Source organism: Phyllobates terribilis, unplaced genomic scaffold (assembly GCF_046119375.1).
Source record: "Phyllobates terribilis strain yellow unplaced genomic scaffold, ASM4611937v1 Scaffold_8__6_contigs__length_399053987, whole genome shotgun sequence".
In the NCBI taxonomy this organism is placed as follows: Eukaryota; Metazoa; Chordata; class Amphibia; order Anura; family Dendrobatidae; genus Phyllobates; species Phyllobates terribilis.
The window spans coordinates 258,334,521-258,360,782 of NW_027362768.1; the positions used below are offsets into that span (position 1 = coordinate 258,334,521).

Genomic DNA, 26,262 nt, shown 5'->3' on the forward strand with positions numbered 1-26,262 from the left:
CACGTGATGTCATAGACCTAATGGAAAAGAGAAGAATAAGCTGGGTAGAAAGACAAAATGAGCAATTGTAAGTACACAGTGCTGTATAATATGATTGCAATATATTAAGAGGAAACTTACAAACTTTGATGGGAGGAGAATTGCCTCTTTAAATATTTTTAGCTAATTATCTGTACTGATTTACCCAATAAACTACATTAATTGTTATTCAATGTAGATTACCCCCTTAATGTAGCTACCTATCCTTTTTCTATGTGTGTGTTGCTATACAGGCTTTGCTGCTATATTGGCTTGTAGTACCTACCGTATTTTTCCATACTACATGGGTGGTGCTCAGTCCTTATGTTTTTATATTCCCTGCAGTTCCATAATTTTTTGGGAATAAACTTTCAATGTCCAGAGAGGAGAAATTTGCCAAGTTAGCTGTGTAGTAATTTATCTGTGAGCATTATCCTTCTTCTGCGCATCACTTTTCCCTTATTCCTGTGCAGTGACATCATTATGTGAATTTTTCTGTGCTATGATGTCACTACAAGCATGCTCATATTTTTGTGCATGTGTATTCCGGTGCTGTAATCTAATCATATGCATTACCCCTGCACTGTGACATTTTGTGCATTATCCCTGTATTGTGAAATCCCTTTTCTGTTGTTTCTGTGCTGCGGCTCCTCGGTAGTAGATTATTCTACACTGCAACATCCCTCTGTGATTTATCATCTTGCTGTGACATGTATGTGTACTACATCCCAGTACCGTGACGTCACTGTGTGGCATCTTGTACTGCAATGCCATTAAATCACACAGATATGCAAAATTTGAGTTTATTACATTTTTTTCAAATCCAATGACTGGTCTATATGTTTTCTTATGCCCTGATTTAAAAAAAACGCTTATTTTTTTTTTAACCATCACGTATGGATTTTGCACAAAATGAGCGTGAAATTGTAGCCAAAAATGTACACAATATTATATATAAAAAATTATTGAACATTTATTCTGCAATTTCATATTCATTATAGATCCTTTAAAACTTATGTTACAATGTCCTTTATCCCTGTACTATGACATCAGTTTGTACATTGTCTCAGTCATGGTACACAAAGGACATCAATTTTATTTAATTACCATACAGGATTTGTTTTTTTATACATTATGGTTTTAACTATGACGTAGCGGATGCCCAAGGGTCACCGTTGCTGGTCTAGGTGGAATGAGCTCATTAGAAAGACCTCTGTACTGTCCCCCTCATAAATTTGTACATTGCAATAAGATCGACCCTAAGTCTTTGTTTATCCAAAGAATAATCCCAACCTTGATAACCTGTCTTGGTATTGTAGTCCACCGCGTTCTCTTAATAACCTTGGTCGCTCTTCTCTGCACCCACTCTATTTCATCAATGTGCTTCTTATACACCAGAGACCGAAACTGTACACAGTATTCCAATAGGCCCCTCAATGTCCATTTAAAAGATGATGCTGACATAATGTAGATGTTGGTAAATGTTATTAACTTTGTGTGCTATAAATATCATCTTTAATGTTAGAAAGATTCAAATATTTAAAAAATTGCTAATTTTTAAACATTTTTGTCGAAAATCAAATTTTGAAAATAAATGCAAATCATGTCAATTTACCACTAACATAAAGTACAACGTATCCTGAAAAACGGTCTTAAAATCGTTGGAATTGGAAGAATCATTCCAAAGTTATTACTAGATAAAGTGACACTTGTACCATACCTTAATTATGTACCGTAATTTTCAGCAATGCAGTATCATAATTGTAGAAAGTATTCTCATATTACTGCGCAGGAAGGACATTGAAGTTGTTGCTTCAAGGGGTTGTCCAGGATAAATAAAATTTCCCCAACAAGCAGTTAACAGCTAAAATAATTAATGACACTATACTCACCAGCTTGAACCCTTGTGGCTCCAAGCAGAACACTCCAGTGCTATTGTCCTGGGATGGAAGTGATGTTGTCCCATTCTTTGGTCACTTGATCGGTGAGGCCTGTGATTGGCTGCAACAGTCAGGGGACTAGAACAGGACTTCATTAGCCAATGAGGTGACTAGAACAGGACTTCATTAGCCAATGACAGGCGGTACCACATACCTTACCGCTGCAGCCAAGCACAGACCTAAGCGTTCAAGTGTCCAAAGAAAGGGACGTCATTACATCTAGTTCCAATTAAGGTCACCAGAGAGACCTGCACTAGATCCATGGGGGTTCAAACTTTGGAATATAGAATTTATTATTTTACACCATGATCTGCCCATCAGGGAATTGTTATGCAACCTTGACATTTTTAATAGACTAATGTTTTATGTGTAGTGACATTTTTCTTTGCTTTTTATAGGTACTTAATTAATGTAACATTTGAAGGACGGAACCTCTCGTTTAGTGAAGATGGATACCAGATGCATCCGAAATTGGTCATTATTCTTCTTAACCAGGAAAGAAAATGGGAAAGGGTACGTTCCGGAAACAAACTTCTTATTACTTGTTGACTTATTTGAACTTCATGTTGACATTCTGGTGACTCCCAGTCTACAGCTTTTATGGTGTGATGGACATGTTACAGTCACATTTGGAAGGCATGTAAGGATTACGTGAAGCAAATCTACCTAACCTGTAGCTTATGAGACTTATTAACACTTTTATCTTTCCACACAGCACTGGTCAGAGCTTTGTCATAGTGGGATGAAGGGGCAGAAACACTCAGTTTAGTGCTGTTCCTCTTGGGCTTGTTCTGATATTCCAGAGAACCTAATGGAGCTATATACGCTCCTAGAAAACCTGTGGCCTGCATACCAATAACCATGCCTCTCCCAGGATCTGTTGCGTATACCCCATCACATCAATAGGGGTCTTGGCACCAACATCCTACTAAATGAAACTTCTAACATGTCACTATCACTATGATGCCTAGTGCAAATAATTAATAATAATAATTAATGTTCATTTTCTGATAATAGAAGACATTCTAGTAATAGTAGTTGTAGTAGTTACAGATTAATCAATTTCTTTCCTATTTTGTGATTAAATAGCTAGTACTCTGGACAAAATCAGCACTTTGCACTTACTGATTGTAAGCTTAAGTTTTCGTCATATTGTGCGTTTACTGCTTCAACTGATTGAAAAGCCCTGGGGAATATGTTTGAGGTACATAAATATTTCAATATTACTGCATCATCATGCCCATAGCTGACCATCAATTTTATAGCTGCCGATAATGACTTTTAGTGTTGTTATTTTCAATAGGTAGCACTGAGTCCCTCCTCTTTTCTTCATTCAAGTGGCTATTTGCATACTTAAATTTCCAGAGGAGAATTGCAGGGCCTTTAAGTCTCCTTACACAGACTTGGCACTGTCCACAAGGAGAAACCTTTAGACTCCCTGTTGGAGGTTTCTCACTCAGCCATATCAATTCTGCTTTGCACTAATAAGGGGCAAAGAACCAGAAACATGTATCTGCAATTGGAGTTTCTGGTTTGGCTTCTGATCCTTAGCCCTGTGGCAAGCCCCCTTTAAAGGGTTGATATTGTCTTTTATTATCACTATGTTAAGTAGGTGGCACTAGAGTTTTTGATCTCTTCCGGGACTATATGCATATTTAAATTCCCAGCGGAGGATTGCATGGCCTAGAAGTCTTCCTACGCCGACTTGGCTCTCTACACAAGGAGAAACTTTACCCTTTAGACATCATAGCTGACCAAATAATTTCAATAAGTAATCACCTAATAGCCTGAAATAGCTGGAGAGAAAACCTAAAAATGTGTATTTGGACAAATCTGGGTTGGTTTTACCTTCATAAGTGGCACTTGGTCAGACCAACAGATTGGAAATGTGGACTTTTCGGACTTGAGAAGATAGATGTTACAAATTACCTGATAGTTTCTTCAATTGTGGCTGTTCTGTAATGTTGCTAAACTCGTTTATATAGTGCAGCAATCTGGTTTTGTTCAGTACAAGTCTGTTTCAACAGTCTGATTTCCCAGCTCACGTTTCTTCAAGAAACATGACCCAAATAGTTGTGCATCTGTTTATTGCATCTCTTTAAACTGTCCATCACCGGCAAACTCTCCTGTCATCAGCACAGGCTCATACAGTTCAAACAAGAGCGAGGGTGATTAAAGAGGACAGCGGGAAAGAAGGAAGGAAGGAAAAAAGAGAACAGTGAGAAGATGACGTTGCTTTACAGGTCTGAGCATCTATCGGAAGTTGCTCCCTTCTGGTTTTACAGTGATAATTTCCATTTTGTTATATTTTTTGTTATATTGTGATCTTGAAAACATGTAAGCAGATAATCTCTTTTCTTACAGTCTCACCTTGCTGATTTCTAATTCTTATCTTTTCCTTGACAACCGTACTTCTGTATTTATGGCACGTTTGTGATGATCTATTATTCTATCAGTAATCATAATTTCTCAAAATCATGCTCTGCACAAACTTAAATGAAAGAAGTATTGCAGAAAAAAATATTTTAATAAATATAAATAATATTTTTTAGATATTTTATGTTAAAACGTCTTTAAATTATCTAGCTTTTACTCAATGTGTTCTTGTAATTCAACTGTCCATTTTCCTGTACCCTAAAATTGGTAAAGTTATGATTATATTTAATTTAATTAGTTTCGGGGCTGTTTCTAAAAGTACAGTCATTGCCAGAAGCACACAATTGAGGGTCAGGACAGTTTTTTACCCATTTCTTATTAAAATATTACATCTTGAGCCACCATTACTTGTACAATATATGTATACAGTATTTCTATATACCGTGTATGTGTGTGTATGTATATATATGTATGTGTAATATAAATATATATATGTATGTGTAATATATATATATATATAATATACACTCACTCCTCAATATTTAAATTGTAACACCAAGAATGAAATGATGTGAAATTATGGAAATTGGACATGTTAATGATGTGCAAATTACGAAAAATGAAAACCTTTCAAAGCATTGCATTTTATTTAGTATCAAGTATGAGTGCCACACTCAGAAATATATGCACTCTCTCACACCTTGGCTGCTATCAATGAGGTTATTAAAGGATGTCTGATGAATGTTCTGCCACGCTGAATGCACTCGGGCATGGAATCATCAAGATCCACTGCTGGCAGCTTTCTTTTCAATTGCTGACTAATGGCATCCCAGATGTGCTTGATAGGAGACCACTCCGGAAATGCTGCAGGCCATGGTAGCAAGCTTAGGTCATGCAGGTTGCTCACAATAGCACAAGGAAAATACATTGTTGACATTATCATGTCAAAAAGTGGCTCCTGGCACACTTTGAAAAAATGGCCATACCACTGGTGCCATGATTGATCCATTCTGTTCTGCAAGTGAAATTAAACATCAAATACCAAGCCTAAGGTGTCAGTGTCTTCACAAACCATCAAAAGGCATTTGCATGACATAGGGCTATGGGTCAGTCGTCCAGCTACAGGTGTTCAGTGACCTTATGCCACTGCTGTCATAGGCTATGGTGCAGATCAAGTTGGCAATGGAGGCTGGAAAAGAAATCAATCCTCTTCAGTTATGAGTCACACTTTTCTCTTGAATGTAATGACAGCCAGAGATTGGTGTGTAGACTATGCGGGCAATGCTGTAAATACAAAAAATAACAATTCCTGAATTGCTGTTCTTTGTTCAGTCTGACTCCCAGAAATAAGAATAGAAAGTGATCAAATACTGTTACGTACCCCAAAAGGGTACCAATAAAAACTTCAACTTATCTGATTGGATGATTTTTTTGTTGACAGAAAAATAAAAAAATTATTTGGTGCAAAAAAATTTGTTTGTAAAACAAAAAAAACATTTTTCAATGTGTGGTAGTATCAAAACTGGCAAATATATAAATCTGGTATCATGGTAATTGCACCTACCCTAAGATCGCCACCGCTCCAAGCCCACACCCCACCATCTACAGCCGGAATGTATTATCTGGCCTAGAAGACACCCCCCCCCCCCCCACACACACACACTTTTCTCCAAAATTTTGCAGGAAAAAAGTGTGACTTATAGTCCGAAAAATATGATACGTTTTTTTAATTGACCATCAACACAACCATCCGAGGGCTTAATTTTCCAGGACGAGTTATACTTTTCAATGATGCTACTAATTTTATCATGTTCTGTACTGGAAAGAGGAAAAAAATGCCAAGTGCAGCAAAACTGAGAAAAAATGACAATTCCACAATAGTGTATTTTTATTATTTACAGTGTTCATTTTGTGGCAAAAATTATCCAGCGATATGATTCTCCAGATCAGTATGATCATGGGAATACCAAATATGCAGTTTTTTTTATTTAAAGGGGATCTGTCAGTAGGAATAACCCTCCTCCGCTATCTATATGGGCATGTAGGTCATAGGAAGCTGAATAAAATGATACCTTGATATCTGCGATCTGATGTCTTATTCCAGAGAAATCCACATTTTTCTTGTATGTAAATGAGCTGCTCAGGACTATGGGCCGGACATTGATCTCCATGAGAATCTGCCTCTAGAGATTATTTTAAATCAAGGTTCTTATTAAAACTGTAGAACGCAGCCTAGGATGTGATACAGTGCTGAAATCATAGTCTCTTCTCCTCCAACATCATGCTTCTCTCAGAACAGGTAACAAAAACCAAATAACTGATCCCTTTTTACAATTTTCGGTGTCCATGTCTCCAGAAGCATGAGCTGGGCACAAAGTACAGGGCACTTACACTGGCATATTTGCAATTTTCAATCTGTAACATCCATTGCTGATTGTTTCTGGAACACATCCATGCAATCAAAATCCTGACTACACTTGTAGATGAATTCCCAGAGAGGTGTAATTTCCAAAATGCGGTCACTTGAGTGGGGATTCTGCTGCTCTAGCACTTAAAGTCTCTACAAATGGAGTCTGCAAACTATTCTAGGAAGTTCTACACTCCAAGAGTCAAATAGTACTCCTCCCCTCCCGAGCCCTGCTGTGGATCCAATCAGAATTTTACAACCTTATGTAGAGTATTTCCGTGTTCATGAAAAATTGGCTAACTAATTATGAGACCATTTTCACCTATTTTCTCTAGTGAAAATGTAAAATCTAGGGCTAAAACAAAATTTTAGTGGTAAAAATGTAATTATGTTTTCTTCACCACCCAATGGTATAACATTTTGTGACACTCCTGTGTCACTGCACCCCTTGATGAATTCAATGAGGGGTGTCATTTGTAAAATGGGGTCAGTTGTGGGGGATTTCTTCTGTTCTGGCACCTCAACGTCTCTGCCAATGTTGCATGGCACCTGCAAATCATTCCAGCAAAATCTCCACTCCAATATGGCACGTCTTCCCTTCTGAGCTTTACACTGTGTCTGAAAAGTAGTTTCTGACAATATATGGGGTATCGGTGTACTTAGGAGAAATTGTGTAACAAATCATGTGGTCCATTTTCTCCTATTAGCCTTTTGAAAGTTAAAAACTTGAGGCTAAAGCAACATTTAGTGGCTAATGCTATAAAATTCTGTGAATAAACTGTAGGATTAAAATACTCACTACACCCTTTCATGAATTCCTTGATGGGTGTACTTTCTAAAAATATGGTCATTTGTGAGGGTTTCTGATATTTTGACATCTCAGGGTCTCTCCGAATGAGAAATGACGTCCACAATCTATTCCAGTCAAAATTGTGATCCAAAAGCAAAATAACGCACCTTCCCTTCCAAGCTCTGCTGTGTGCCGAAACACTAGTGTCCGAACATGTATGGGGTATTGCTGTACTCAAGAGAAATTGCAAAATAAACTGTTGGGTCAATTATTTCTTGATACCGATGATATGAGAAATTTTGGCCTAAAGCAACATTTTTGTGGAAAAAAACCCACAATATTTCATTTCTACAGTTATAAAATTCATCAAATCACTTGTGGGTTTAAAACTTACATTATTATAACTGTAGATAAATTCCTTGAAGTGCTGTTTCCAAAATAGGATCACTTGTAGGATGGTTCAGTTTTTTTTTTGACATATCAGGTGCTCTTCAAATGGTGCTCCTTCCCTTTTGAGCCCTGCTGTGTGTCAAAAAGTAATTTGTGATCACCTGTGGGGTATCATCGTAGTCAGGAGAAAATGGATCCCATAATCTTTTTGTACAATTTCTCCTGTAACGCTTCCGAAAAGGAGAAATTTGAGCTAAATCAACATTTTCATGAACAAAAGGATTATTTAATTTTCTTCATGGTCCATTATTATAAAATTATCTAAAGCACCTGTGGGTTCAATATGATCATCACATCCATCCACAAATTCCTTGAGGGTGTAATTTCCAAGATGGGCACTGGCGGACACAGACAGAAAAGGGCCCCTGTGAAAGAACAGTATATGGGCCCTTTGAAGTACAGTGGTTCTGTCTGAGAGTAGTTACGCATTTATCACCCACTCCTGGTTTTGGCTCCCACTCCTGAGAAAAAAAACTGACCAAATACTGATAGAGGGGCCGTGGCCTAAATGTCAGAATGAGGAGATAAAGCTGGTCTAGTACTAGAAGCACATATCAATACCAAAGGAGCAAGTTGTAAAAAGGTACATGTAATGATCAAAATCAGCATTGAACACATGAAATGCTGCAGGATAGGCTGCTATGCGCCATAATCCATGATATCAAAGTTTCAGAAGGAAATTATTATGTACATTATTATAAGCTATATTTTTCTGCATTTATCGAAGCTCTGAAAATGGATTGGAACTACAGAAATGAGCCCAAACCCTTTGAAGTCCAGGAATATAATAACGGGCTACAGTGAGAGTGCTCTAGGTTTTAAGTGACAATTTTTAAACTAATCCTATACAAAATGAATCAAACAGTAAATGATGGTGCCAGTAATGTGTCCCTCTTGGTTAGACGTGCCGTAAGGTGGCCCTATTCAGATCTAATTGGCCGTGCACTGGCGGCTCTGTGCACAGTTTGGCCACGTCTCTCTGGTACTGTTTCTAAGCACTTGCAGCCAAGTAGAGGGGAATTCCACAAGTGTCTAATAATGATAATGTCAATTTTTAAATGGTCATATTGAGAAATAGCCTTAAATTCTAAGTATATGAACTATGACCGTAAATTCCTATATTTGCTTGTAGTGTATAGAGCGCACAGTTTTCTATTTCTTTGAAATGCAAATGTTTGATTGCCCTATTTCTACAGATTGCATTGCTCCTTTATGTTAATGCCCATTTTTGCAAGTCTTTGGCAGTGTAACTGCATAATATCAATTTGCATCTGTTTGAGTGTAATGACAGACATGAATGCTGATTATGTTTTTATAACCTGAACCTACCTATTCTTGCATTTGTGGTATTTTTTCTAGTTCTTATGGTGTTAAGTAAAGCTCCAGCCCCCACTTGTCTTAGTGATTCTCCACACCTACCTTTTATTCTGCAGTTTCCATTCTTTCTCACACTTGGCAGGATTCCCAGCCTGCATATGTGCTCTTAGTAACTCACAGGGCTGTGTGTTTTTTTTATAGGATTTGTCTTGCCAATTGGCAGTCGTCAGGATTGACACTTTGAAAAGCCTTTAATTGACGGCTCTTAATGCTCTATCAGATCATTCAGAGTTGAATAACAGGACTTCAATCCCATAAGACCTTGCTCAGTCGCTTTTACATGCTGAACAGATCTGTCCTTGTAACAGTGACATGCAAACATGATGTATATGGCAGTCTGAAATGTAACTGTCAAATACACATTGCCTATGTGCTGTATTCTCGGAGGTTATTCCCAGTGTCTTCGTTTGGAATCTACTAATGAGCTATATTTAACAGAATAAGGAACTTATACATAAAACCATTTTGCTTGATGATATGATGTCGATCTCAGCTTTAGATTATGACACCTAAAAAGGATTTAATGTGGAATTGCTCTTTCAAATGACTTTACAAAATAAGCTGTGATGTGTTTCTGGGCACTATATGACTTGTGTCCTGCACTTTTAGCAATTATTCCCTCTATACTGGAAGCCATAGCAGTTTTTCTGCAGGCTAAAGTAAGCAGTAGACCACGGTAAGTAACAAATTATAACTAGCAACTTAAAGCAAGCTGCTGGTGGTGTGAGTAGGGTATGGCCCCACCCAAGGCTCACAGCAAAGAGGTAATTACAACAACAATCAGCACTCTGCAATAAGACATAAATTACCAGGCATGGCGGCATCACCAGCCACCCTGATGTTAAACAGGACTGAGAATGTGTCCCCCAGCTCCATGTTATACACACATAGCACACACGGATGCATACACCGAGCACATACATACACACATAAATAAGTATAAGAGCACATACACACATGTATACACAGAGCACATACACACATGTATACACAGAACACATACATACATATATGTATACACAGAGCACATACATACAGACACATTCATACAAAGAGCACATACATAGACATATATGTGTACAAAGACATGTGTATACACAACACTTTCATACAGATACATGCAATCACAGTGCCCATACATACAGATGATGCATGCATACACAGAGCACATACATATAAGTGCTTAGAAAGAACACATACATACAGATAAATGCACATACACACATACACACATATGAAAACATACACAGAGCACTTACATACAGATGAATGCATACACAGAGCACATACATGCATACACAGAGCACAAACATATACACAAATACATGCACACAGAGCATATATATACATAGACATATATACACAGAGCAAATCCAGACATACAGACACAATGTGTAAACACCAATTTCAGCTCTGCTATATCCATAGTCTCATCATACAAGTACCATGATGGGCAATACCAAGCTCAAATCTGTCTTGACTTTAGGTAAAGCTTTAAAGGATTATTCAATAGTGATATAATCTGATCGTACAACAAACTCAGCTCTCCTACAATCATATAGTCTCATTGTATAAGTAATATAAAGAGAAAAAGAAACTCTGCTCTGCTTCATCTGTATGCAAGTGCCACACCCCCCCCAACATCATCCATGATCATGCAGGTAATAAGGTGACTGAAAACAGACTTTGCTGTGCTACATCAGAACAGTCTAACAATACAGGAAATATAGCAAAAACACACTTAACTCTGCTACATCTGTATATGTTCTGTATCTAACCTGTACAGATGTAGCAGAGCTGAGTAGTGATTCTGTCACTTAATCAGCATGTGCCCAGAAACCTCCGCTCTGCTACATCTGTGTAGTCTAATCATATAACACACTCCACTCTGCTATATCTGAATTGTACGATCCACAGACTTTGGCAGAGGATAAATCTCAATCTCAAAAAATGACGCACCCTTCAATATGCAACATTTTCTAAAATTTTCAACCAAATAAATGCGACAAAGCACCCGACCGCCGACACTGTGTGCACTTGTTACAGATACTTCACCAGAATACTGCACATAGACTGCATCGGGCAAACAGCATGCTGACCCCAAGGATGGCCAAGTCTCTAGACGGCTCTGGCTCCAGGGTGATGAGGAAGGAACACAACAAAGAAAAGAAAAGCAATACAGTAGCAATGAGCACATCTATACCAAATATAAATTATTATTGAGAATAAACAATATGCTGTGGTTAAAGCCAATTAAAACAAAAATCTACCAGACACTGACATCCTTTAATTTAGAGATACATAATTGAGTTTACAATATACTCAAACATGAGAGAATAAAAATAAAAAAAGTATATATTTGGTGAATATACTATACATCCAAAAAAGATATAATGTCATACAATATCCAGATAAAGTGCTATCAGTCGAAATATAAAGCAAAAAGAAAGGTCTTTCCCCTGATGAAGCTGTCTCTCGAGCAGTGATACGCGTGTGGTTCTTTTCCCACTGACATCCGTATTGTTTTTCAGGTTACTCCGGTGCCATATTTAGGGTTTGTTATATATATTTCTTTTTATTGGTTTAGTGTACATATACCCACATTATTTGCACCTTTATTGCTTATAAGCATATATAGTATTCACAGTTTATACAGTTTGTATTTTGACTGATAGTGCTTCATTTGAATATTGTATGACATTATATCATTTTGGATGTATAGTATATGCACCAAAATATACTTTTCAGATTTTTTTTGTCTCATATTGGAGTAGACTCGATTATATTTCTCTAACTAAAGGGTTGTTAGTGTCTTGTACATTTTGAATTTAATTGGTTTTAACCATGGCATATTGTTTGTTCTCAATAAAAAAAAAAATATTTTTTATGTCTCCTCTTTGTTACTATATGGCCTTTCTATTTTGGTTGGTCTAATATATTGATGTAGAACTCTACCATATAATTTTGGCAGTGCAGATGTAGAATTTATGAGGAAGGAACACACACACAGACAGACAGACTCAGACAGACAATAGAGGACTTACCAACAGTTCATCTCCTCTTCAGTTTTTCTGACTCCCAGAGAGTGCAGGACCTGTGGTGACATCACGGTCACATGACCGCTCACATGATTGTGATGTCACCAAAGGTTCTGAAGCAATTTCCACATTGGAAACTACACAGCAGTGTACCTCCTGCTGTAGATGCTGGGGCCCCCAAGGTGATGGGGGCCCTGGGCAATTGCCCAGTCTTTCCACCCCTCCATACACCGGCCCTGCTCAGGGTACATTTACACTAGACATCCATTGTGATTTTAGTCTGTAATCTGTGGCTGCTGGATGGGAGCCCAATAAACTGCCTCTTACTTGATGGTATTCTTGGCTCTTCTTTTGATGTGTAGTCCTTGTTCATCACGCAGAAATGATGATGTTGCACCAAGCCAACCAATCAAATGAACAGCCATAGATGTTGGCAGATAGGAGGATGTTTGTTGGGCTTCTGTCTAGTAACCACAGATTACTGACTTACTTGCTGAACTGGGCCCTACAACTCTATTCACACCATCTCTATCAGCAACCTCAGCCATAGCAATAGTCATATGACTTTCAGGAATTTTGAGTTAGATTTGCAACTGATTTCACCTTATACAATTCAAAGTGTAAAAAAAAAACAAGGTAAAATTCCATAGACAGACTGTAGCGCTGTGGATTTAAAATCCACAGCATCGCTCAATTACTATGTGGAGTCCATGCAAAGTTTTTATGCGTTGTGTGGACAGGATTTGTTTGTATTTCATTCACTTTGTTGGTACTGCAATATACTGCTAATTTTCTGCACATGAAATCATAAGGGAAAATCTTCAGCATATCTCTTGTGTGCAGTAACCCTTAAAGGGAATCTGTCAGCAGGTTCTTGCTGTGTAATCTGAGGGTGACATGAGGTAGGGGCTGAGACACTGATTTCAGTGATGTGTTACTTGTTAGGCTGTGTGCTGTTGTTTCAATACAATGTGTGTTTTATCAGCAGGAGATTATCACTGCCCGGACTGGTACCCTCTTTAGACATGGTCTGACCACACCCCCAGAACTGATGAGCAGCTTATAGTCAATAGACAATGTACACGGAGAACCTGGTATGGGTGCAGTCAGCTTTCCACTGTATGTTACATCTAAAAACTCTGATTGTATCACAACTGCAGCACCCAGTAAACTAAATGGTACATCACTGGAATCAGGGTCTCTTTTCCTACATTATGCTGTTCTCGGGTAATGTAGCAAAAACTTGGCGACAGATTCCCTTAAATGTTAAGACACAGAAAAAATTACTTTGTAAATAACCATGTAGTCAGATATATAAGAAAACTATGACTATTGACTTTGCTAAAGAACAAATTATGAGTCCGACTTCATTTACCATATTCCCCAAAGTTCTCAACCAGTGAGCTGTAAATTTAGAGCAGATCCAGTATAACCAGCACGTACCCTATATGTTGTTCTGCTAAACTGCACAGAAGCTAAACAGCAGCCAAGAACACATTATCCATTGCTTAGATAAGAGTAAATAATGGATAAGGTGTCAGACATAAAATCCTGATATAGGAGATACAATGCATGGTGCATCCTAATTCTGAAGACATATCGCTCCATCGTAACCCCTTCCTCTAGATATGTGAATGGTTTTATACATGTCAAGTAAAATGCCTCCCAGTCTTGTGATGGAGAGAACATAGTGTGCTGTTTTTCTAAAGTAGGAGGGAAATATAGAAATGTGTCTGGTGGGTGGTAGAAAGCTGGCATGTCTCTCAACTCCACAACTCATCAATGCTCTCCTGAAAAAGCAGCCAAGGAGAACAAAATTTACCACCAAGTCTACAGAGAGGAGCCAGCGAATTACATTATCAGTGAGGCTGAAACAGAAGCTGTGGAGACACATCACATCACTTAGCCCTTCCTGCCCATCACACCATCAGGGTTTGTGTAGCTCTCTATTAGCTTCAGGGGAGGGAAAAACAAGCACAAATTATTTATTACTCCACTTATTTGCAGAGGTGTTGATCACTGGCCATGACGGAGAATCGATAGCCGACCCCCCAGCTATTACATGCAATGACTTCACACTGTATAAAATGTATAATATTAATTTGAAAATTGCTTGTTTTAATATGTCTCAGTCTAGAATTAAAACATTGTTATGCCACATCCACAGAGCCCATTTGCTGTACTGTTGTCCATCTTTGTGGCTTATGGCCATTTTTACCCTTTTGGTGCAGTTTTGAGTTCAAGGATATTAAAAATAAACTGATCGGGGCAGATTTATTAGTGTTGTCCTCAATTTACACACATTAGGAGTAGCATAGAAGTGCCAAATTTAGCTTCTGCCAGATGATAAATTTGACTTAAGTGCATTTTCAGGCACCTTTCTCTAATTTTATACTGCATCCATCCATACAGTCAAAAGCCACTAATCCATGAGCTTTTTCTGCTAAGCCACATCTCCCTGTCAAGCAATGCACTGGTGGACAGCAAAGGGCCCCTGTGCAAGTACAATATATTGGTCCTTTGCAGTTCAATAGCTCCTCATAATGCATGATTCCACCTGCTTCCGAGGTAGTAGTGGGCCCCCATACGTCTTGGGCCCCTGTGAGCCTGCACAGATTGCACCGATGATATGTCTGCCCATGAAGCAATGTGCAAAAAGTTTCTTAAACTCTGAATGGCTTAGGGAATTTATTACCCCCAGCGATCATGTGCCGCTAGTCACTAATCACGGACAAGCCACGAGGCTGGGTAGTCAAGAGGTCCATGGTCAGATGTCAAGAGGGCTCATCATAAACAAAGAGGTAAGGCAAAGGCGTAGTCAGGTCAAAGTCTGAGGTCAGAATTCTGGGAAGGTAGCAGATCAAGACAAAAGGGCATGGCAAATGGATGGTTAACCCTCCGTCACATACAATATTGGTTCTAACGAGTTCACATACAATGTGACTGTCAGGCGCAGGCTAGAAAAATACCTATAATATCTAATGTTTGCAATTTCAGTGCTCTAAAAGTGATCAGTGACCTTCATAGGGATGTAATAAAAGAGACTACACATAATCAGGTGCAAAAAAAACATTTACTTAACCTGGAGGGAGGGGATTTCCTCACAATCTGGTGAGGAAGGAGAAATGAAAGTAAAAGAGATGTGCCTGTCAGGCCTATTGTATGTGACGGAGGGTTAAAGGCAAGATCCAAGGTCGGGCAACAAAGATCAAATACAGGAACACAGAGAATAGAGCAAGCGCACACCATTTAAGCTAAGCTGCAACTGGCAGTCATCAGACAGCCAGCTAAATAAACTGAGAATCATACCGAACAGGACACGCCTGTAGGAAACCCAACACGTCCCGGCCCTGATTGGGCAACTCGACTGCCACTCACCACACTGACAGCTCAGCATGTCCCTGTCCCAGATTGGTCAGCTGAGCTGCTCTCGCCACACTGAGTGGAGGAATTGTGACAATCACTAGCACAGGGTCACCATCCCCATTCATCTTCACTGCAATAGTAAATGAATGGAGTGCATGGTCTACGTTTCTCTGCAAATTTTGCACGTGACTTTCTTGTCTATGCATCATTGTGCCTCTGAAGATGGGTGTATGCTCCCTGGCATTAGAGGCGCACTGCGCATGTCCAGAAGCATAGAAGACGTCTGATGTCCACTTAGGAGCCAAAGATCAGCCACTGGAACAGATCTTCACTTCTCGACATTTGCAGTGGGTGGAAGAAAGCCATGAGCATGTGCGAAATTTGCAGAGAGCAGGCAGATGACACTAGCTCTTGCAAATCATGTTATCACACCCACAGGGTTGTGATAACATGCTGAGGTGGACTACTAGTCTGGAGAAACAAATGTAGCACCCCGAGGGCTCGGCTGCTACAGGGGTATTGCACCTCAGTCCAGAGGTGTTGTTAGAACCTTGCTCTTAGGTTTTTTTTCCTTTGCTGGTCACATGACCTTGTTGGCCTATTTAATACTGCTCCGCCCTTTTGGCTTTGCTGGACTTCATTGTATATCTACTTTCTAGCTAGCCTGTGCTCTGTGTCTTGCTCTGTTAGTTTGCTTGGTCTACTGACCTCTATGTTCTATATATTTTGTTTGTTCGTCTGTCTGCTACTATTTCTGTTAGGAGGTGTCCCATATTCCTCCCAGTCCTTAGTACTTGTAGGGATTCCTTCCCCACATCTATAGGTCTCCGTACAGACTAGCTTAGGACTTTAGCAGGTCTGATCGCAGGATCAGGTTCCCTGTTACATCGTAGGGATTAAGCTGAGTTCTATCGTAGGGACAGATCTCCTCTTTCCTTAGCTCTGGTAGCAGAACATAACAGTAAGTCCAGCCAGCAAATTCTCTAAGGAAAGATTTTTCAGTTCCATCATGGTGTCGGTTCAGGATTTGGTTCATCGCCTGCAGGGACTCTTTCTGGAGGTGGCCGAGCTCCGTCAGCACGTGAGTAACTGTCCTGGAGCACATTTCTTGGAGCCTAAGGTATGTTTGCCGGATTTATTTTTTGGTGAACACCGAGAATTTTTTTCATTCAAAAATGCTTGCTTATTGTATTTTCGTTTGAGACCTAAGTCCTCTGGGGATGAATCCCAGCGTGTAGGGTTCATAATGTCACTTTTTCGCAAAGAGCCTCAGGAGTGGGCCTTTTCTTTGCAACCTAGTGATACATGCTTCAGATCAGTGGATAGTTTTTTTTCTGCTTTGGAACTATTATATGATGATCCTGACCGTGTCGCATCAGCTGAGACTGAGTTGAGACGTTTAAAACAAGGATCAGGTAATGTGGAAAAATATTGTACTCATTTCCGTCATTGGTCTACTCAAACAGGGTGGAACGATTCTGCTCTGAAAAGTCTATTTCTTGCTGGGCTCAGTGAAAGGGTTAAAGACCTGCTAATTGCTTATCCTACACCTGAAGATTTGCAACAGGCTATGCAATTAGCTATACGGGTGGATAGAAGACTGCGTGCAAGGGTTAATGAGAGCAAATCCTCTGCCATGTCAGTTTCTGGTTATGAGAATGTGTGTACTAACAGTGGTGAACCGATGGAGATTGGATCGGTGGCACCTCGCTCTCAAGAAAAAGACCGTCGATTTTTTTGAAGGCTTGTGTTTCTATTGCGGAAAATCTGGTCATTTGATTAAAGGCTGTGAGCTTCGTATGAAGAAAGAAAAAAAAAAAGGTCAGTCATGCCCGTATTGCCTGTTTAAATTCCAAGGGTGTATTTTTAGCTGCTTCCACGATTGCTCAGGAAAAATTAATGGAATTTCGGGTGTTTGTCGATTGTGGGTCTACTCTGAATGTTATTGATGGGGGATTCTTGGAAAGACTCAATTTAAAACCCGAACCTTTATCATCCCCCATTGCTGTGGTTTCTGTGGATGGTTCCCCTTTGAAGAATATTACTCTCAAGGTCTGTGAATTTCCTCACTATTAATGGTGTTCACCATGAGAAATTGGATTTGGTAGTGTTGAATAACTTGCCTTCTCCAGTAATATTGGGATTGCCCTGGTTAAAATTTCACAATCCTGTACTGGATTGGTCTACCAGTGAAATTAAATCCTGGAGCCATAAATGTTATGACAAGTGTTGTAATGGGCGTATTGCAGCTTTGGATAGGGGAGAATTGCCTGTTCCTATTCAGGATTTTTGGAGAGTTTTTTCTGAGAAGGAATCGCAGGTTTTGCCTCCCCATAGAGACTATGATTGTTCTATTGAATTTGTCCCTGGAGCGACTCTTCCTAAAAGTCGTTTATTTAACCTTACTATTCCTGAGAGGAAGGCTTTGGAGGAATACATACAGACAAGTTTGGCCGCCGGTCACATTAGGCCCTCTAAGTCTCCTGTGGCGGTTGGATTTTTTTTTGTAAAAAAAAAAAAAGGACGGCGGTTTACGTCCTTGTCTGGATTTTCGTGAGATTAACAAAATTACTGTACGCAATCCTTACCCACTGCCATTGATTCCTGATCTGTTTAACCAGTTAATGGGGGCCAAGTGGTTCTCTAAAATTGACCTTAAGGGGCCATACAATCTGTTGCGCATGAAGGAGGGTGACGAATGGAAGACTGCTTTTAACACTCCTGTGGGTCATTTTGAGAATCTGGTTATGCCTTTTGGTCTTACTAATGCTCCTGCATTTTTTCAGAATCTTATTAATGACATCCTTAGACCTTTGATCGGTAAAAATGTGGTTGTGTATTTGGATGACATTTTGATTTATTCGCCGGATCTGGAGTCTCATTGGCGGAGCGTGCGTGAGGTATTACAGTTATTAACGGACAATTCGCTTTTTGCTAAGCTGGAGAAATGTGAGTTCGCTGTACAGAGAATTAGTTTTTTGGGCTACATTATCTCCAGCAAAGGTTTTGAGATGGATCCGGTTAAGGTTCAGGCTGTGCAGGAATGGCCTAGGCCTATTGGTTTGAAATCGATAGAGGTTTTTGGGTTTCGCCAATTACTATAGAAAATTCATAAAAAATTTTTCTAGTATTGTCAAACCTCTGACTGATCTCACCAGGAAAGGTGCTGATGCGGTTCAGTGGTCTTCTGAGGCCATTGAAGCTTTTGTGTATCTCAAGGAGAGGTTCACCTCTGCTCCCATCCTTATGCAGCCTGATGTTACTAGGCCGTTTTTGGTTGAGGTTGATGCTTCCTCTGTGGGGGTTGGCGCAGTATTGTCTCAGGATAACGGGGATGGATTACATCCCTGTGCCTTTTTTTCAAAAAAATTTTCGGAGACTGAACTGAATTACGATATTGGTAATCGGGAATTATTGGCTATTAAACTCTCATTTGAACACTGGCGCCACTTCTTGGAAGGTGCGGAATTTCCCTTTCAGGTTCTTACGGATCATAAAAATCTGATATATCTTGATGCTGCCAAGCGCCTGAATGCCCGTCAGGCTAGGTGGGCACTGTTTTTCTCGCGGTTTAATTTCTCCGTTACTTGCATCCCTGGTACTAAGAATGTTAAGGCTGATGCCTTGTCTCGCAGTTTTTCTCCCATAGTCGGTGCTGAGAAAGAGGAGAACATTTTACAAGAAGGTGTTGTGATAGCTGCTTTGGACTCCGTTTTGGAAGATGAGATTCTTAAAGCACAGGAGAATGCCCCATCTAACACTCCTCATGGGAGGTTGTTTGTGCCTGGGACCTTTAGGAGAGATTTGTTTGTTGTGTCACGAATCTCGGTTGGCAGGTCATCCCGGAATCTCTGAGACCAAGAGACTGGTGGGTCGCAGTTTTTGGTGGCCTGGATGGCAGAAGGAAGTCATTAAGTGGGTGCGTCAATGTACTATATGTGCTAGATCTAAGTCCTCACATACTCCTGCTGCGGGGTTGCTTTGTCCTTTGGAGGTTCCCAGTGCTCCTTGGACACATTTGGCTATGGACTTTATAACTGACCTTCCCCCCTTTGAGGGTTTTACTGTCATCTGGGTGGTCGTGGACCGTTTTAGCAAGATGTGTCACTTGGTTCCCTTCGTCAAACTGCCCTGCGCTAAAACTCTCGCTAAGGCCTTTGTCAAGGAAATTGTCAGACTTCATGGCGTTCCTACTGACATTGTTTCTGATAGGGGTCCTCAGTTCGTGGCTCGTTTTTGGCGTGCCTTTTGTGATAGGTTGGGAGTTCATTTGTCGTTCTCGTCCGGATATCATCCTGAATCTAATGGCCAGACAAAGGAAAAACCAGGATGTTGAGCAGTTCTTGCGTTGTTTTGTGGCAGACAATCAAGAGGGGTGGTCTGAGTTTCTGCCACTTGCTGAATTTGCTCTGAACAATCATACATCTTCTTCTGCTGGTTGTTCAACAAAAAAAAGGCGTTCTGGGAGACATCCGTCGTTTGGGTCGTTCTCCAAGTTGGGATCTGCCGTGCCTGAGGAGGAGAATTTTTCTGGTGATTTGGAGAGAGTTTGGACGAATGTGCGTGGTAATCTTCAGGAGGCCAACAGAAAATCTAAAGACTACTTTGATAGGAAACGACAGGAGGTTTTGTTCGCTGTTGGTGACATGGTTTGGTTGTCCTCTAGGAATCTGCGGCTGAGGATTCCTTCAAAGAAATTGGGTCCCAAGTTTGTAGGGCCCTTTAAGGTGCTTCAGGTTGTCAACCAATCTGCTGTTAGGTTGGAGGTTCCTTCCTCCTGGAGAATTAATCCGGTATTTCATGTCTCTCTGTTGAAAAAAGCTGTTGTATCGGATTGTGACGCCTCTGCCTCTGTTCCTCCGGTGGTGGAGGACGGGGAATATGAAATTTCTCGCATCCTTAACTCTAGACTGTATAGAGGTAGTTTGCAGTATCTTGTGGCCTGGAAAGGTTTCGGTCCCGAGGATAACTCTTGGGTGAGGTCGGATGATGTTTCCGCGTCCAGACTTATCAGAGCGTTTCACAGGAGATTTCCTGATAAGCCTGGTCCTAGGGGATCCGGAGGATCCTCTTAGAAGGGGGGGTACTGTTAGAACCTTGCTCTTAGGTTTTTTTTTCCTTTGCTGGTCACATGACCTTGTTGGCCTATTTAATACTGCTCCGCCCTTTTGGCTTTGCTGGACTTCATTGTATATCTACTTTCTAGCTAGCCTGTGCTCTGTGTCTTGCTCTGTTAGTTTGCTTGGTCTACTGACATCTATGTTCTATATATTTTGTTTGTTCGTCTGTCTGCTACTATTTCTGTTAGGAGGTGTCCCATATTCCTCCCAGTCCTTAGTACTTGTAGGGATTCCTTCCCCACATCTATAGGTCTCCGTACAGACTAGCTTAGGACTTTAGCAGGTCTGATCGCAGGATCAGGTTCCCTGTTACATCGTAGGGATTAAGCTGAGTTCTATCGTAGGGACAGATCTCCTCTTTCCTTAGCTCTGGTAGCAGAACATAACAGGTGTGATATTCCACTCCCGGGTAAGGATGGAGTGTGGACCAGGACTCCGTAAGCTGCATGCACCACACACACCCCATTTCCGAGGAACAGACCAACGGTGCTCCCACTAGACAGAGTGCAGGCACGACAGCTTCTGTTCCTGGCTGGAGTGGGGAGGGGGAGGAAAACCCAGTGGTGTAGGAGCAGATAGGGGTGGGTTTCTGGGCATAGATAGGAGCCCATTGGTTGCTAGTCACCTGGGCTCGGGTGTCAGAAGGAGGTATATAAGGTGGGCACCATCTTAGAACAGAGTTCAGTTCAGGCAGGAGGAGAAGAGGAGAGGAGTTCAGCCAGAGAGGGCTGACAGGGAGCTGTGGCTCAGTCTGGGCCCAGCTCCAGAGGCAGGCCTGGAGTGGAGGCCAGAAGCAGCAGAGAGAGAGAGAGAGGAGGAGGAACAGAAAGGAAAGTAAGAAAGGAACTGGAACAGAGGAGAAAGGAAGCAAGGAACACAGAGAAAGGCCCAGAGACACGAAGGCAGAAGGAACCCCATATGCCCAGAGGAGATACTGGGTGAAGGGTTGGCAGAATAGGGTACCGGAACCCAAATTGGTGGAGGCGACTAATCCTCAGCCAAAACCGGAGGTTGTGACCACATCTTGGTGCGACCCCTCACTACATCCACCAGAAAGGCATACCGCATAGGGTCAGGGAAACCGGGAGAGGTTTCGCCAACAGAAGGCCCGAGGAAGCTGGACAAAGCTGGGTCACTGGTGGGGACGGCCAGAGAAAGGAAAGGAAGGGAGTCCTGTGCCACGCTCTGGAATTGCCTGGGAGTTGGTTGAGCCCCTTGCCTGGTGGACGCAGCACGGCTTGGGCAGTCACCGCCGGTACCGAGGTGACTAGGACCAGTAAAGAACTGTGAGTAAAGCATTGGAAACTGCAACCACACGTCTCTGTGTTTCATCGCCGCACTAGCACCATTAGTACTGGGACGCTCACACCATCACTACCATCATCTACTCTAGCTGCCCTGAGGCAATACTTCTCCCGTGGGGAGTTATCCCATTCTTGGCTGCGCATATAACATCAGCCTCAGCGGTCTGCAGCGCAGCGGCGGTCCCCACTGACCGCAATCCACGGGTAGCGTAGTCGGACACTTATTACAACACAAATAGACTGCCACTGGTTTGACCACCCTGGGCACGGACCGGGTCACCGCCACACGGAGACTACAACCCCCAGCATCCCACCAGCGATCCGGCTCCGGGTATCCCCTGCACAGCACAGGCCCAGGGGGCGCGTCACAAACACCCCATCAACTACTGAAAAGTAAATTTGCATATTAAAAACGGACTGTAAAAATACTTTTTTTTAAACATCTGTTTGTGTCAAACACTATACAGGGCTTGTTAGTCAGGGATTTTGAAAAGGAATATGCAAATGTTTGTGGTTTGGAGGGCATGGGGGACCTGTCAGGTTCCATTTAAATGTAAACTGTCACCACATTTGAGCTATCTAAACTATTAATATGGGCATACAGGTTATAGACTGCTGAAAAAAACTCCTACCTGTATGCCTCTTATCAGATGCCTTGTTGGTAAATCATCTTTTATCACTTTATGTTAATGACCTTTTCCAGACTATGGGGAGGACACTTCCAGAAAAATAACTCCTCCTCTAGAGATTATTTTGGAATCAAGGGGGAGTTACCAGTGTGAGACAAGTAACTAATACAGAACAGAGCTTTGTCTTCTTGCAAACACATTTATTGTTTCTCTCTTGAGCTCTGCTGTATTGAAACAGTATTGCAGACCTGTCTGTGAGATGGAAGCTGAAGCTGAGAGGAGCCTGCAGATGTGTCAGTTTTAGAGCTCTCTCACACATACGTATAATACGGAGGAGTGCAATGCGATACCACATAGTGCTCCATACAGTATTATGGGCACCACATAGTCCTCCATAGAGAATTATGGGCACCACATAGTCCTCCATACAGTATCACACTTAGAACAACTCGGCACAGATGGCGACAACCCTGGCACACGCTGCAAACACGTCTTCAACAGTGGTGCTCCAGGTGTGCTGAACGTCTGTGGAGAAAATCTAATCTGGCTGAAGACTTCATCCATTATAAGTTTATGCTTAAAACATACAGCTCCGCCCTTCACCTCTCCAAACAAACCTATTTCAATACCCTCATCACCTCACTTTCCAAAAATCCTAAATGCCTCTTTGACACTTTTCATTCCCTCCTCCAACCAATAGTGAAAGCCCCAACTACCGACCTCAGCGCTGACGATCTGGCTAATTATTTCAAAGAAAAAAATTGACCATATCAGACAGGAAATTTTCTCCCAATCCCCTACTACCATGCACCATCCTCCCTCTCCCATTACATCTAGCTCACTCTCTGTCTTTGAACCAGTCACGGAAGTGCTCAGACTTCTTGCATCTTCTCACTCTACCACCTGCAGCAGTGACCCTATTCCCTCACATCTCCTTCAGTCCCTTTCCCCGGCTGTCACCATGTCACCACTCACCTAACTAAAATATTTAATCTCTCTCTCTCATCGGGTATCTTTCCCTCCTCATTTAAACATTCCAGCATACATCCATTACTTAAAAAACCATCCCTCGACCAAAACTCTGCTGCTAACTACAGACCTGTTTCAAATCTTCCCTTTATCTCTAAACTCCGGGAACGCTTGGTCCACTCCCGTCTAATCCGCTACATCTCAGATAACTCTCTTCTTGGCCCTCTACAATCCGGTTTCTGCTCTTTATACTCCACTGAAACTGCCCTCACTAAAGTCTCTAATGATCTACTAACAGCTAAATCTAATCGTCACTACTCCCTGCTGATTCTCCTGGATCGCTCTGCAGCATTCGACAATATGGCTCACCAGCTCCTCCTCACTATGCTTTGCTCTATCGGCCTCAAGGACACCGCTCTCTCCTGGTTATCCTCCTACCTATCTGACCGCTCCTTCTGTGTCTTTTGTCGGCTCCTCTTCCTCCTCTTTTCCCCTTACTGTTGGGGTCCCTCAAGGATCGGTCCTAGGCCCCCTCCTCTTCTCCTTATATACCACCCCTATTGGACAAACAATCAGTAGATTTGGTTTTCAGTACCATCTCTATACTGATGACATCCAATTATACACATCGTCTCCTGACCTCACCCCTGAATTATTACAAAACACCAGTTTTCCCCTTTCCAATCTGTCCTAAATGCAGCAGCCAGGATCATATTTTTTACCAACCGATACACTGATGCCTCTTCCCTGTGCCAGTCGTTGCACTGGTTACCCATCCGCTACAGAGTTCAATATAAACTCATCAATCTCCCCCACAAAGAGCTCCATGCTTCAGCACCACCCTACATCTCCTCTCTTGTCTCAGTCTACCACTGTACCCGTGCCCTCCGTTCTGCTAATGACCTAAGATTAACATCCTCAATAATCCGGGCCTCCCACTCCTGTCTCCAAAACTTGATACGTGCGCACCATTTCTGGAACTTTTCGATTAATTCCCAATACCCACAGTTTTAAGTGTGCTCTAAAAACGCATTTCTTTGTTCTGGCCTATCACCTTACCTCACCTACCTAACTACCCCTTTTTTTTCCCCCCATACAAAACTTCCTTCCAAATCAGGTCCCTCGTATCTTCTGTTCACACACCCCATCACTTAAGACTACTGTGTCTGTACTTGTTCTAATACTGGTTAGTGACTCGTTCATTTAGCATTATCTGAATACCCTTTTTATTACATTGATGGCTGACTGTACAATACAAGCAATTGTTACCATCCACCTTTTGTGTCTCCCCTATTTTCTCATAGATTGTAAGCTTTCGAGCAGGGTCCTCTCTCCTCCTGGTATCTGTTGATTTATGTGATTATCGTTATTCTGTTGTGTCTTTTATTGTGTGTACAAGTCCCCTCTAAAATGTAAAGTGCTGCGGAATATGTTGGCGCTATAAAAATAAAAATGATTATTATTATTATTATGGGTACTACATAGTCCTCCATACAGATTTATGGGCACCACATAGTGCTCCATGCTCAATACAGTATTATGGGCACCACATAGTCATCCATACAGTATTATGGGCACCACATAGTCCTCCATACAGTATTATGGGCACCACATAGTCCTCCATACAGTATTATGGGCACCACATAGTCCTCCATACAGAATTATGGGCACCACATAGTCCTCCATACAGAATTATGGGCACCACATAGTCCTCCATACAGTATTATGGGCACCACATAATGCTCCATACAGTATTATGGGTGCCACATAGTCCTACATGCAGTATTATAGTCACTACATAGTGCTCCATACAGAATTATGGGCACCACATAGTCCTCCATACAGTATTATGGGCACCACATAGTCTTCCATACAGTATTATGGGTGCCTCATGGTGCTCCATACAGTATTATGGGCACCACATTGTGCTCCATACAGTATTAAGGGCACCGCATAGTGCTCCATACAGTATAATAGACACAATATAGTCCTCCATGCAGCATTATGGGCACCACATAGTCCTACATACAGTATTATAGTCACCACATAGTGATCCATGCAGAATTAAGGGCACCACATAGGGCTCCATGCTCTATACAGTAATGGCTACTACATAGTCCTCCATACAGTATTATGGGCAACACATAGTGCTCCATACAGTATTATGGGCACCACATAATGCTCCATACAGTATTATAGGCACCACATACTTAATGGGCCCCATATAATTCTCCATACAGAATGGACCCCATATAATACTCCATACAGAATAATGGACCACATATAATACTCCATACAGAATAATGGACCACATATAATACTCCATACAGAGTAATGAACCCCATATATTGCTCCATACGGAATAATGGACCCCATACTACTAATGCAGGAAAAGAAATATGATGTCATTGGAATCACTGAAACTTGGTGGGACGATACACATGATTGGAATAAAAGGCTAAAAGGATACAACTTATT

The 26,262-nt window shown here is 41.3% G+C and overlaps 1 protein-coding gene across 1 annotated transcript in view; it reads left to right on the forward strand.

The window, feature by feature from the left end:
• Window positions 1-26,262, forward strand: part of GRIN2B (glutamate ionotropic receptor NMDA type subunit 2B) — a 794,048-nt gene that overhangs the window by 616,582 nt on the left and 151,204 nt on the right. The window contains exon 5 of the mRNA XM_073644181.1: window positions 2,357-2,471. Coding sequence (XP_073500282.1) covers window positions 2,357-2,471 — 115 coding nt within the window. The remainder of the gene's footprint in view (window positions 1-2,356; window positions 2,472-26,262) is intronic.